Genomic DNA, 14386 nt, shown 5'->3' with positions numbered 1-14386 from the left:
AGCGATGTTGGAAGGATGGGAAGAAGGGAGAAAATTGAGCAAGAATAAGAAAATGAGAGAAATAGATAACAGAAGAAGTAAGAAAGCAGATAGAGTAAACATGAAAGAATGGGAAGAAAGAAAAAAAAAAAGATGAATAAGAGGAAAGAGATGAAACTATAAAAATAATGCTAATGAGAGAATAGAAGAGGGAAGCAGAAGAAAATAAATAATAAAGTTTGAAAAGAGAAAAGGCTAGAGAAACTAATGACGATAAGAAAGGTTAGAATAAAGAGAGGAAACGAGAGAAAACGGGAGAAAAGAAGAATAAGGAAGAGATAACTAGCACATAAAATAGAGGAAGTAAGAAAGAAATAAAAAAACAAACAAACAGAGATGAAAGAAAACGAAGTGAATATTATAGGAGAGATAAAGAAGAAAGGAGGGAGACAAAGAAAATGGAAGAACAGAAGGAGATAGTAAAGAGGAGAGAAAAGCAATGTATTATGATTAAAGAAGAAGGAAAAGGACAGAGAGAGAGAGAGAGAGAGAGAGAGAGAGAGAGAGAGAGAGAGAGAGAGAGAGAGAGAATTAGTAAGAGTGTAAAAGGGGACATGAACTGTTTGTAGAGGATAAGTGAGAGTGAAGCGAGAGAGAGAGAGGGAGAGGGGGAGAGAGGGAGAGAGAGAGAGGGAGGGAGAGGGAGGAGAGGGGAGAGAGAGAGAGAGAGAGAGAGAGAGAGAGAGAGAGAGAGAGAGAGAGAGAGAGAGAGAGAGAGAGAGAGAGACCTGAGTAACGCCTTGTAATGACAGTGAAGGTGTTAGTCCCGTCCTTGCGGCTACAAATCTCTCTCTCTCTCTCTCTCTCTCTCTCTCTCTCTCTCTCTCTCTCTCTCTCTCTCTCTCTCTCATTGTCAAGTCTTCTTTTTGCACCCCACAAGGTTAGAAATAAATGAAAAGAAGAAGAAGAAGAAGAAGAAGAAGAAGAAAAAAAGAAGAGGAAGAGCAAGAACAAGAACAAGAACAACAAAAAGAAAACATAAAAATAACAAAACAAAAACAAACAAAACAAACAGAAGCAAGACAAAACAAAACATTATAAATAAGAAAGAAAAAAAGAAAAATTGAAAACCTCAATTACATAGCTAAAACTACCTCCCCCCTCCCCCCCCTCTCTCTCTCTCTCTCTCTCTCTCTCTCTCTTACCACCAATCTCCAAGCCCTTGAGAAGCACGCCGGAGGAAAGGAGCGGGTTCTCAACTAGTTTGCCGAGCCACGCCAGGTACTGCTTGCCCCGCACCTCTCGCTCCGGCAGCTGCAGGCTCGGCAGGCGGCGGAAACGTACGTGGGGCCTCTGCTTGACTGGCGCCGTGTGCAGGATGAAGGAGATCACATACACGCCCTTGCCTTGCTCCTCCTGTTGGGGTTGTGAGGGATGGAGGGCTGTTAGTGGTGGTGGTGGTGGTGTTACTGCTACTGCTGCTACTGCTACTACTAGTCTTCGTCCTCTTCATCCTTTTTCGTCTCTTTCTTCAGATGATGTAGATGGTCTTCTCTTGCTCCTCCTGTTTGGGGTTATGAGGGAGGGATAAAGGGGTGTGTGTTGGTGGTGGTGGTGGTGGTATTACTGATATTGTTAGTGTTGCTACTACTACTACTACTACTACTGCTACTACTACTACTTTTCCTCCTCCGTGTCTTTCTTCTCCTCCTTCTCTTCTTTTTTCCTCCTCCTCCTCCTCCTCCTCCTCCTCCTCCTCCTACCTACTACTACTACTATTGGTACAACAACAACAACAACAACAACAACGATAACATCTACTACTATTACTACTATTGTTCTTCGTTTTCCTTTTCGTCCTTTTCTCGACTCTTTCTCCTCCTTCTCCTTCTACTACAACTTACTAATACGTACAACAACAACAACAACAACAACAACGATTACTACTACTGCAACTACAACCACAATTTCATCCCCTCACCTGATCCTGGAAATTGGCGGGTCTTGGTCCTGGACAGCAGCGTGGGACAGACGGGGTCCAGATAGAGGGCGCCAGCGAGGCCTTTCTCCGCGTGATGAGCATCTCCACCAGGCTGTTGATGCGGGAGCTCCTCGGGGTGGCCACAGTCTTGATCTTGTTCCAGTTCTCCGTTGAAGACACGCTGGAAGACCTCGAAAAGTCCTCCCTCTTCCGCTGCGCTGCGATGTTGTTAAGCCTCTGGATGTCTTCGGCAGTCGGAACAGTCGAAGATGTTGGGAACGTTTGGCTTAGCGGGATGAACATATTAGGGCTGGTTCTGGTGGGTGTGGTTCTCGTGGGGCTGGTTCTCGGGGGCGTGGTTCTGATTGGGGAGAGCTCAGGTTCTGCCAGTGAGTTCCTCTTAGCACTGTCTACGAAGAGGTTGCGCTGCGTGGCCCTAGACAACTCCTGGTCCAGTCTGCGGGTCATCTCCATATCCCTGCTGCCCTGGTCCTCGAATCTGTGGTCCTGGTCACGCGATAAACTGAAGCTGGCGGCCACTGAACCACTCCGGCGATCCAGACTCCTGCGGGCGGCCATTCTCTGCTCCCCGGTGCTTCTAAATGCCTCTCGCCTTTCCTTCGTGGTTCTGGTGTCTTGTCTCTCCAGCGTGGCGGTCCTCGAGTCATTACGCGTCTGGAGCGGTATAGCATCCTCAGTGGAGTCCTTTATGTCCCCTAAGGCGTCCACTTGGTCCTGCAGGAATGTTACGGAGCTTTTTCTTCCCTCAGAGCGTGGCGTGGTGATGCTCCCAGTGCTGCCGCGTCTCGCCTGGTCCTTCACCGAGCGGCGCCTGAGAGAGACCTTGAAATTTACCAGTTTCTTCTTCCTGAAATGCTGCGGGCAGGCGGGCGGCGTGAGTTCTTGCTTGAGGCGGCGGTGAGTCCCTAAGTCCATGATGTTCCGGTCCTCTGCCGTCATGTGAGGGTCCATTGTGAGGCTGTGAGGTGGTGACGCTGTGTGTGTGTGTGTGTGTGTGTGTGTGTGTGTGTGTGTAGCTCTGGGTGTGGATGTGAGGGTTGGGGTTGCTGGTGGTTGTGGTTCCGAATTGGTGGTTTATTGGTCTTTTGTTGTTGTTGTTGTTGTTGTTGTTTTCTACGTTTTTTTTACTTTTACAAACACTTTCTTCGTTCTTTTTTCGGGGGTTCTTGTTCGTTTTTCTTTTGCTTTCTACGTCTTTTCGTGTTTTCGATGTCTTTTTTTTTTATATATTTTTATATATATTTTCTTCTTTTTTTGTTTTCAGTGTCTATTCTCTTCGTTTCTTCCTTTCTTCTTTTCTCTCTCAACTTCTCATTGTTATCCTTTCCTGAAACGAAAGAAAAGAAAATTATTCCAAACTCTTTCAGATTATTTTTTTCCTATTTTTTCCAATTCTCTTTTCCTTTGTCTTCCTATTTTTTTTTCATTTTTTTTGTCTTATAATATCATCTCTCTCTCTCTCTCTCTCTCTCTCTCTCTCTCTCTCTCTCTCTCTCTCTCTCTCTCTCTCTCTCTCTCTCTCTCATCCTTCATTCATCCATTCCCTCTTCTCCCTTTCTTTTCCTCTTCTTCCATTCTTTTATTATCTTCTCTATTTCATGACTTCTTAATCTCCTTCCTCCTCCCTCCTAATCTTCTTCCAATCATCCGTTATTCTCCTCCTCCTCTTTTTCTCCTCTTTCTCGTCTCCTCCCTCTCTAATATCACTTTCTTTTACTCTTTCTATCTTGCTTCTTTTCCACTCTTTCTCTTCTCTCTTTTGTCTCCTCCTCCTTTTGTCCTCTTTCTTTTTTTTCTCCTCTTCTCTCTTTTATATGTTTTCTCTCTCTCTTTCTTCTTCTCTTCCTCTATCACCTTTTTTTTCTGCCTTGTTTCTTTTTCATTCCCACTCTTCTCCGTTTTATTTGTCTTCTCTTCCTCCTCCTCCTCCTCCTTCTTCTCTATCATCTTTTTTACCATTTCTGCCTTGGTTCTTTTTCATTCCTCCTCTTCTCTCCTTTTCATGTATCCTCCTCCTCCTCCTCCTCCTCCTCCTCCTACTGCTGCTGTTTATGGGAAGCTATACAAATTAAGCACACTAAATAAGGCAGCAAAGGGTCACGTATGTATGTATGTATGTATGTACTAAACGGAGCTTCCCATTTTCTTTCGTCAGTAACTTAATTATTACGTCTTATTATTTACGTGCGTAGGATATTCACGCTATGGTTATGTAGTACAGCGCCCTACACCCCCCCCTCCCCTCCCCCGCCCTCCTTGCCCTTGTTTGTTTGCTTGCTTGTTTGTTTGTTTGTGTGTGTGTGTGTGTGTGTGTGTGTGTGTGTGTGTGTGTGTGTGTGTGTGTGTGTGTGTGTGTGAGCAGCTTTACAGTGGATGAATATTTAGTGCACACATACATACATACATACATACATACATACATACATACACACTTAAGTACATGTTGCGACCTGGTTTTTGGATGTATGTACGAGTGTGTAAGCTACTACTTCTACTACTACTACTACCACACACACACACACACACACACACACACACACACACACACACACACTTCTTATTTTTAAATCTTCTTCTATATCTACCAGTTTTAGAAAATATCACAACATAAGAAGAAAAAGAAGAAGAAGAAAAAGGAGGAAAAAAAAGAAGAAGAGAGAAGAGGAGGAGTAATAAGAAGCAGGAAAAAGTACAATTCCAATTTTTAAACGCTAAATATCAATGGTTACTAAATCATTAGATGAATAAATTGAACAAAACTCTAAATAAAAAAAAAATAAAAAAAAACAAGCAAAAATTTATCAGTATATCAAAGTGACAGATGGACAGATAGACCGATAGATAGATAGATAGATAGACAATCAGACATTTATAGCTATATTTAAAAATTTAGTTCAATTAAAAAGCAAAGCAAAGCAAAACAAAACAAGGAAAAAAAAAAAGACGGCAAGATAAATAGAAAGAAAACACACACACACACACACACACACACACACACACACACACACACACACACATACACACACAAGAAAAAAGAAAACTAAAGGAGAAACAACAAAAATACTAAGAACACACACACACAAAAAAAAGATTATCACTTATTTTCTACATACAATTGAAAAAAAACAAACAAAAAAAAACACGGTAACAATCTCCTCATTCACACACACACTCACTTGAGAAAAAAAAAACGGAGAAGTAAACTAACCAAACACGAAGAAAAAACACACACAAACACACACAACACTAACTTGGGTTCGTCAAAGAAGAGAGAGAAAGAGAACGGACGCGCAACCTCCCGATTCGAGCTTCTGAGAGAAACTGAACCAGGTTTCTGTATAAGGCTTCAGTTTGAGGGAGGAGGAGGAGGAGGAGGAGGAGGATCATAATGGAGAACAAGCTGCGTAGTCGAGAGAGAGAGAGAGAGAGAGAGAGAGAGAGAGAGAGAGAGAAGCTTTAGTAGTCATTCAATTTGTTTCACTAATTCCAGGTCACATTTGGTCACGCGGAAAGAAAAGGAGAAATACAATAGAGTGACACACACACACACACACACACACACACACACACACACTGACAGATGAACTAACTGGCTGATTAACTGGTTGACAATGCAATCAAGTAGGTAACTAACTGATTAACTCACGTAAAAATAAACTAGATGAGTAAATGAATACTTATCTAACTAACAAGCTAACTAGTCAACGAGGGACCATTAACTACTCAAACCTAACATGACGATCAAACGAATTATCTAACCAAATAAAAAAAAAAAAATGATACAATTGATTAATTTAACCTAATAAGTAAACACAATCAACTACCCAGTTAAGTAACAAACTAAACAGAAGAAGATAAAAAACAATTAAAAGTAAAAAAAAAAATAAATAAAATAAATAAATAAATAAATAGAAATGGACCCAATCTTCACCACCACCATCACTGCCACCACCACCACCACCACCACCACAGATAAGAACAGGTGCAGGTAAGCCTTATATAAACAGGTGAGGCGTTTGATTCAGTAATTAGCTTATCAAACCTCGTCACGGTGAGTCTATAGGAGTACGGCTTCCTCCTCTTCCTCCTCCTCCTCTTTCTCTTCTTCCTCTTCCTTCTTTTCTACTTCCTCTTCCTTTCTAGTTCCTTATTATCTTCCTCTTCCTTCGTCAGTCTCTCTTCCACAATCACTTTCTCCTTCATTTCTATCTCTCTTTTCTCTCGTCTTCTTTGCTTTCCCTCTGATTTCTTCTTTTTCTTCGATTCTCTCTCTTCGCATTTTCTTCGCCTTCTTTCTTTTCCCTCTTTTTTTTTCACCTCTTATTCCTCCCATACCTTTTCCTTCTCTGCCTTCTTCTGATTTTCCCTCTCTTTTTTCTCCACTTTCATTTACTCTCTTTTTAGTGTTGGGTTTTTATTCTCTATAAAAAAAAAAGTGTCATAGAAAACGGAACGACTGACACTTCCCGCCAATCACAGTTTGTTGGCTTTCAAATTCAGCCAATGGAGAGCTCGTTTCTCGCCAGGTTAAATGAAATGGGGGTTAAACTACAACTTGTTATTTATTTATATATATTTTTTACACACTAGGTGAAGTCGAAAAAAAAAATAACGCGAAAACAAACCCATGAAATCAATAAGAAGGAACGGGAAAGAAATTAGAATATAATAGGTTTGAATAAGAAATACAAACTTTCTCTAGTCAGTTAGAAGTAAAACTCCCCCACGTCGGGAATTTCCAGCCTTCCAACCTCGTCCATTTCACGATCCACAAGAAGACAGGGAGTGGTATTGACGACGTCTACACAGCTACATATTTTACGGCATTGCCAAGCTTTGTGGCGTCTCATCTCATGTATTCTTAAAATGTACTGACGGGAGCTGTTGGGGGTTTTTGAAGACGATTCCATGATAGTTTAACGAAGATTCTACAACGTCAGTCAGGTAAACATTCATGAGAACTCGCCTAATCATCTCTGTAGCCTTTGAAAGTAGTCATGTTGAGAGAGTGTTTGAAAATACAGGCACACGCACGTTTGTTCTAGCCAGAAGTCGTACATACATATCGTAGAGACATACAGAAATTCTCTCTCTCTCTCTCTCTCTCTCTCTCTCTCTCTCTCTCTCTCTCTCTCTCTCTCTCTCTCTCTCACAAACAGTCATAAAGTTACATAGATACAAAGGCCACAACAGACCTAGCGGTCCTCACGAGGTGGTGACCAGTCAAGATACGAGCACATAACACTACTGCCATTTACTAATTCAATGTCGTTAAATGCGTCATAGAACCGAACAGGAAAAGACCCTTCATATGCACCCAAGATCAAGGTAGATTATAGACTTGAGCTTCCTTGGTTCCTATCGCGCGCATTCTGACAACCCAGACACTTATTCTGCCTTTGCCTCCTTCCTGGCAGCCAGCTTGAGCGCCTGTGTCCTGACGAGCGGCCACAGGAGCAGGCTGACGGTGTTGGTGACGGTCAAGCAGGCGACGAGGGGGCGCGAGGCGAAGACATGCAGCAGATGACACAAGGGAAGCGACAGAAGGAGGCGCACTGGCTCAAGCTGCAGAGAGGCGCGGTGAGCCGTGAACAACCCGCCGAGGGAGCCGCCCGAAAGCAACACGTAGGCAAAGTGCAGGAGTCCCAGGCCCATGCTGACCGTCTGCAGGAGGAGGAGGAGTTAAGGTAGAGAGGGGAAGAATAAAGGAGGAGAAGGCATCAGCAGCAGACCCTATGGTCCTTACTGCGCTGTCCGTACATTAACTATTAGTGAAAAAAACAAAACAAAACAGAATAACAAAGTATAAGGCTCCTCCCCACCTACCCATCACCCCAGCAGAGGCTGCTATGAAAAGAGAGAGAGAGAGAGAGAGAGAGAGAGAGAGAGAGAGAGAGAGAGAGAGAGAGAGAGAGAGAGAGAGAGAGAGAGAGAGAGAGAGAACGCAACTATGTGGCACTGAAAAGCGGCAAGGAATCAAGGCAGATAGAGAAAAAAAGGTTGTAGGCTACGTCTGCTTTGTTTGGGAGGGAATGTGCTGATGCTTGGTCACAGTAATGTGTTGTGTGCATTGCGTAGGTGGAGGCACAGTGTGGATGTCTGAGTTGTGCAGCAGCCAAGCCTAGCGCTTTCCGGGGGGGCAGCAGTCAATCAGGCCCCAGCTCTGTTCGATCCACTGAATTAGCGCACTTTCTCTTTTAAGAGACGCTGTGCGCTAAGCCTGTAACACTGTCCCTTCGTACTTTCTCCACTGGTGATGCTGATAGTCGTCAGGGCCCTTTGTAAACAGAGCCCATCATAGGTCAGATCGAAAGCAGAAGTAATGACCATTAACTGAAGCTATCTGTGTGTACATGCATAATGTAATGTAGTGTATGTGTTGACATACAAGAATGGGATGGGGAAGCCTTGCCTGGCGCTTTCAAGGGAGGCAGCAGTCAATCAGGCCCCAGCTTTCATAGAACAACTGTAAGAGTGCGTTTCTTAATTATAGAGCGCTGCACGGTACATAGTTGCTCCCTGTAGCTGTGACCCCTGCCACCTCAAGCCCAGATGAGGTCACTAACTGACAGGACCCTTGACTTTCCACAGCCCTTCACAAGACGAGATTAATAATAGAAGAGGAGGAGGAAGAGGAGGAAGAGGAGGAGGAGGAGGAGGAGGAGGAGGAGGAGGAGGAGGAAAGAGGAGGAGGAATACTCACCGATATTCTGATGTTCATTTCAGTGATGCCAACAAAGAGGAGAAGACAGTGCAAGGTCACGTAGAGGCTTAACCAAGGGGGAGATTCGAAATGGTGCTTCTTCCTGCCGCGCACCTGACACACAAGAGAGCCACCATTAATACTCTCTCTCTCTCTCTCTCTCTCTCTCTCTCTCTCTCTCTCTCTCTCTCTCCTCTCTCTCAAATTCAATGAAAAAACTAACCAGTAACTTACAAAACAATGGAAAATATTAAAAAAAAAAAATTCGTTGAAGAAAAAACTTAGTTATATAAAAGAAGAAACTAAGATAATTACACTTAATCTCTCTCTCTCTCTCTCTCTCTCTCTCTCTCTCTCTCTCTCTCTCTCTCTCTCTCTCTCTCTCTCTCTCTCTCTCTCTCTCCCTTCTACCATCTCAAGAAAGAAAACGGACACATTTCAAGGGAAACTCGAGAGGACTCACGTCAGGGATATCATCGGGGTGTCCAAGGCGGGGCTGACCTGGGGACCACCCTGGGCCGTATATCAGAGTCCTCAGCTTGTCCCCGGGGGTCTTGGCGGCGGCGAAGCGCTCCCACAGCACCCGCCAGGGATCGACCTGAGTGCAAGAGAGAAAGAGAATGAGGGTACTTGAAAAGAGCATAACAACTATAACATATACAAAGACTACCACGCGATTCACAGTATTAATTACAGTATTATTATTATTATTATTATTATTATTAGTAGTAGTAGTAGTAGTAGTAGTAGTAGTAGTAGTAGTAGTAACTGGTCCATCTAAAAAAAATATTTTTTTTTTTAGCTTATAAATTTCCATCATTCTTGTTCTTTATTTTGGAATATATAAGAAGGAAGTTGAATGTTTCTAGTTAGGTGTTTTGCCTTTTGAAGTGGCCCCCTATCGTAGCTTTCCGTCCATTACTTCCCCGAGGCTGAGTGGTATTACACAATAACCTGACCAACGCTCAACAACTCAATTTATTTTTTTCGAGTCTCTCAAGAAAGGTTTACGTTCCTCACATGACCATGAGAGAAATGGGAAAATTCTAGCGCTAACAATTATTTTCCTGATGTTTATCCTGATGCATGTATTCTTCAATTTATTATCTATGTATATGCACACACACACACACACACACACACACACGAAATGCCTTACACATTACATTTCACATATTTGCACAAAGAAGCAGTCGTTTTACTTTGAGCTGTGATGAAATAGAACACAACTCAAGCCGTTTCATACACCGGGGCGTCACGAAGGGACCATCAGACCGAGGCCTGGTACTGATAAGGGACTGTGTACAAACCCAATGCTAGTGCATGACGGAAACGTTCTCAAACATTTTCCCATATCCTGAGGTATATTTCAGGTGAATTTCATGTCCCAAGCAGCAACAGGTAGAGCACAACGGCAATTTCAGCTTTGTTGCATGATTTCTCAAAATTAAGCGTTTTGCTACTTAAAAGATATTTCCTTCTTTATGTTTTTTCTTATACTGGAGGATTATGAATCTATGGTAAATGAAAGACTACTATCAACATTTTTTGTTTGAAGTTGATATTAATTTTTGAAAAATACTTCTAAGTAGAAGAAATCATCAAATAATGGATTCTTTTTTCTTTTTTTTTACTGTTATATGAAGAACAAAATATGTTTTCAGCCATTCATCTTGTATCCTTCGCGAGTGAAATGGTTTTTAAATGAACGCAATCGGTCAAGAAATAAAGGAGACAAAAAGAGCACATGCAATATAACACGGAATTGACACATTTCACAACCTTCCTTGAGCATGAAATACTACTACCGCTAATTACAACAGGAGACAGGACTACCCTGGGCAGCACCAGCACCAGTAGTGGTGATGGAAGACGTAGCAAGAGTGGCAACAGTAATGGTTACCTCAAGACCAATGAAGTGGTTGTTGTCCTTTTGGTCAATAACTCCAAACACGAGTTCCTCATCCTCCCTCTCCTCGGCGAACGTTCCAAACAAGCGGTCCCAGACGATCAGGAACGCCCCGTAGTTCTTGTCGATACAGTACTTGTTAGCTCCTGCAGGAAGGCGAGGCGAGAGGGAGTGGTGTGATGTGAGGGTGTAAGAATTTGTAATGTGTATAGAAATATGTATGAATAAGGTATAAAAATTAACATTTTAACAATTTTTTCGTCCGGTTCTCTTGTTCCATCAGGACCAGGACACTGCCTCCTGAGGGCCTGTCCACACCAGGAAACATATCTGGAAACAAAGTTTGCAAAGCAGGTGAGGCGAGTACCGTGGTGGACGCGATGGTGACTCGGGGTTACGAAGACGAACTCGATGAAGTGCCCAAGGACAGGGATGATCTTGTGCATCTTGGGCCACAAGTTGCTGTGAGTCCAGACTGTGAACATTAAATTCAGCTGGCCGTGAATGATGAAGAGAGGAGGAGGCACACCCAGGAAGGCGAGGGGAAGGTAGTACACCCATCTGAGGATTGAAGAAAGAACAACAGGGAATTTTAAGAGAATGTTACGCAGACTTACGGACAGGGATGACAGGTGGACATAAGTCGGTAGTATGGGTTATAGCAGAGATTGACACGTGTATACAACTGCTATTATTGCTAGTACTACTAATACTATTACCTACCTACCTATAACAACAACTTTTACTGACTACTACAACAACTACTACTACTACTACTACTACTACTACTACTATTACTACTACTACTAATACTACTGCTGCTGCTACTGCTACTACTAGTACTTCTAATGTCAATTAGTTACTTGAAGGGCAGCATGGAGATCGATATCCGAGCAGCAACTGCCGTGTTGAGATCCTCACAGCTGTGGTGCAAGTAATGGGCTGCCCACATGAACGAGATCTCTGCGGGTGAGGGAAAGGTTGTTGGGAGGAAGGGAAGTGGTTAGGGTAGTGGTTAGACTAAGGTGAAGTGGTTAAGAAATAGTCTGAGAGAAAGAAAGTAGCAAGGAAGTAACTGGAGAAAAAGAAAGTAATCAGAAAGCATTTAGAGTTGTTAGGAAGGAGTAATACAGTAATTAGAAAATGAAGAATATTTACTGAATACCAAGCAGTAACAGAAGTTAGACAGAAAAATTTTTAATGTAGTTAAAAATGATACGAAAGAAATGAATTCTCTCTCTGAATTAACACTTACTTCACTGGCAAAAAATGTTATTTCACACATACACACACACACTCACACACACTTGTTGTACGTCACAGTAGTCTGCGGAAAGGCGGAGCAGCTGCTGTCACACTTGGTGATGCCTGATTACTATAACAATAAAGAATGGTGGAGACGTCTCTCTCTCTCTCTCTCTCTCTCTCTCTCTCTCTCTCTCTCTCTCTCTCTCTCTCTCTCTCTCTCTCTCTCTCTCTCTCTCTCTCTTTTTCTCTCTCACACACATACACACACACACACACACACACACTCACCATGCACCATCCTGTGCCACCAGTACGTGCACAGATCCACGCCAATCACGCACAGCACGTAGGTGGTGAGGGAGTCGAAGGGCAGGCTGAGAAGGCGGTGGTTGTAGTAGATCCAAATGTAGGCCGTCAGCTCCATGCCGCGGGCCACGAACCTAGGAGCAAGGGAGTTTTGGGGTGTGCGTGAGTGTGAATGTGTGTGTGTGTGTTTATTTGTTTGATATAAGTGTGTATTTGTTCTCTCTCTCTCTCTCTCTCTCTCTCTCTCTCTCTCTCTCTCTCTCTCTCTCTCTCTCTCTCTCTCTCTCTCTCTCTCACTCACTTCGTGGCCGCCTCAGTAGTGTATCCCAGAGTGAAGTTAACGAGAACAACATTGAGGCGAAAATTCTTGTCGCCCAGCACTGCCATCACCACCAGGTCGAGGAATATAAACAGCAGGAAGTAAGGCCGCGTCTGTCACGGAGGAGACGTATGGTAGAAACACCTTCCAGGGGCTCAACCCTCTCGTAAGATTCGTGTGAGAGAAGGAGAAGAAAGAAGAAGAAAGTAAAAGAAGAAAGAATAAGAACAATAATAATAATAATAATAATAATAATAATAATAATAATAATAATAATAATAATAATAATAAGAAGAAGAAGAAGAAGAAGAAGAAAGAAGAAAGAAGAATTAGCATTAAGTTAGGTAAGGCTACGTTAGGTTAGACATGGTAAGGCAGAGGTAAAGTAAGGTTAGCTTAGTGTAGATAAAGCAAAGTTAAGTTGGGTAAGGTAACGTAAACCTTGATTAGGTAAGGTTACGAGTATGTCAGGTTCAGTAAGGCACGACGAGGTAACATGAGGTGAGGTTAGGTAAGGTAAAATCAGTAAGGTTAATAAGGTTAGGCTAAGCTCAGTAAGGTTCGGTAAGATAATGTTAATTGAGGTAAGGTAGGGAAAAACTAAATTAAGAAAGGTTAAGTTCCATAGGGCTCAGTGAGGTAACGTTATGTTAGGTTAGATAAGGTGAGGTAAGGTTCAGTATGGCTCAGTGAGGTAGCGTGAGGTGAGGCGAGGTAGGGAAGGGTGTGCCAAGGCAAAGTATAGTAAGGACAGGACATACTCACCCACAACAGCACGTCCGGCACATCCTTGATACTGTGCACGTAGATCTCTTGAGGCGTGAGACCATACATCATCGCACGCAGACCGAACAAGGTGGTATTTCCTGCTGCGGCCATTGCTGAGCGAGTGAGCGAGTGAGCAGAGTGATATAGCAAGCAAGACTCACAAACTCAACTTCTCAGAATGGAAGACGAGGACAGAGTGTAACGAGAGCAAGTGAATCTCTGTGGCGCGTCCCCTCTGGTCTTATACGATGCTCGTGACGTGAGGGACGCGCCTTATCACCGACAGACGGAGCTGCTGTCCGTCTGTATCGCGTGTATTACAGTGTAGACGACTATGATGAGAGAGAGAGAGAGAGAGAGAGAGAGAGAGAGAGAGAGAGAGAGAGAGAGAGAGAGAGAGAGAGAGAGTCAACATCACATAAATAAAATTTGTACACCGAAGCATTCGTATACACATACATACATACACCATACACATGCGTATGGACATATATCGGGTTGGGAAAGCAATTAGAGTGCTAGTCTGCCACGTCGAAGCTTTGTGGCCAAGACGTGCTGTGCTGCCTTACACTTCATGAGCAGGACTACAAATAAATCATACAGAAACATTGCTATCGTGTAAGACGTTTGCCGCGCACAATGACGCTTTTTTTTATTTTATTTATTTATTTTTTTATGTAGGAGGGACACTGGTTGGTCACTCATGAATAAACTAAAACAAAAGAGTCGAGTCACACACGTCACAAGGAGGACGTCCCAGAGGCCAAAGGTTATTCTTACATTATTCCACTTGAGAGTGACGATAGGCAGCGAGGAAAGCGGCGTGAGTGGAAGCTCCAGTGCTCTATTAGAAGTCATACTGATACTGTCGAGTTCATTAGTTAAGGTCACAAGTCCAGTCTTCCTCCTCCACTGCTCTGTGTCTCCTCCGCTCCTCTGATATGCTGACAATGCTCCTGCAGCAAATCAGAGTATTTGAGAATGAGGAGACACTTAACGGTGGAAGTGAGTGTTTAGTGTTGGATGATTGCTGGCCGCTTAGATATCTCAATGTTTAACACACAAACAGCTTTATTCTTTGTTAGCTTATGCAGTTAATGTTTCTAGCTTAACTCTTTAATGTGTTGACTGGTAATGACAGGGCACTTGTTA

General features: G+C 43.1%; 2 protein-coding genes across 3 annotated transcripts in view; both read right to left on the bottom strand.

Annotated features, from left to right (window-relative positions):
* The window catches only part of LOC135113106 (uncharacterized), a 10057-nt gene extending 4765 nt beyond the window's left edge, over positions 1–5292 (bottom strand). The window contains exons 1-3 of one of the 2 annotated variants that reach the window (XM_064028145.1): positions 5233–5292; positions 1961–3308; positions 1185–1395 (exon numbers count right to left, since the gene is read on the bottom strand). In XM_064028145.1, coding sequence (XP_063884215.1) covers positions 1185–1395; positions 1961–2932 — 1183 coding nt within the window. In that variant the 5' untranslated portion in view covers positions 2933–3308; positions 5233–5292. Of the gene's footprint in view, positions 1–1184; positions 1396–1960; positions 3309–5189 lie in introns of both variants that reach the window. The other variant, XM_064028146.1, reaches the window with a different exon arrangement.
* A 1232-nt stretch (positions 5293–6524) lies between these two features.
* Positions 6525–13456, bottom strand: LOC135113105 (alkylglycerol monooxygenase-like). The gene is made up of 9 exons (XM_064028144.1): positions 13232–13456; positions 12449–12579; positions 12130–12281; positions 11457–11556; positions 10961–11154; positions 10588–10739; positions 9148–9282; positions 8685–8798; positions 6525–7645 (listed from the first exon to the last, which is right to left on the bottom strand). Exons 1-9 carry the CDS (start codon positions 13343–13345, stop codon positions 7370–7372), a joined length of 1368 nt encoding a protein of 455 aa, XP_063884214.1. The 5' UTR covers positions 13346–13456; the 3' UTR covers positions 6525–7369.
* Between the last annotated feature and the right edge of the window lie 930 nt (positions 13457–14386).

This window comes from Scylla paramamosain, chromosome 25 (assembly GCF_035594125.1).
Source record: "Scylla paramamosain isolate STU-SP2022 chromosome 25, ASM3559412v1, whole genome shotgun sequence".
Lineage (NCBI taxonomy): Eukaryota > Metazoa > Arthropoda > Malacostraca > Decapoda > Portunidae > Scylla > Scylla paramamosain.
Note: the sequence above shows the minus strand (reverse complement) of the source record. Positions and strands in the feature narration are given on the sequence as shown.

Bases quoted from the DNA above. Each gene is read 5' to 3' on its own strand.
- LOC135113105 (XM_064028144.1), bottom strand. From the start codon at position 13,345: ATGGCCGCAGCAGGAAATACCACCTTGTTCGGTCTGCGTGCGATGATG. The intron at 11,155-11,456 runs GTAACTAATTGA...TTCAATCCTCAG, and splicing joins ATCTCCATGCTGCCCTTCAA to ATGGGTGTACTACCTTCCCC. The intron at 9,283-10,587 runs GTAACCATTACT...TCTTGCACTCAG, and splicing joins ACCACTTCATTGGTCTTGAG to GTCGATCCCTGGCGGGTGCT.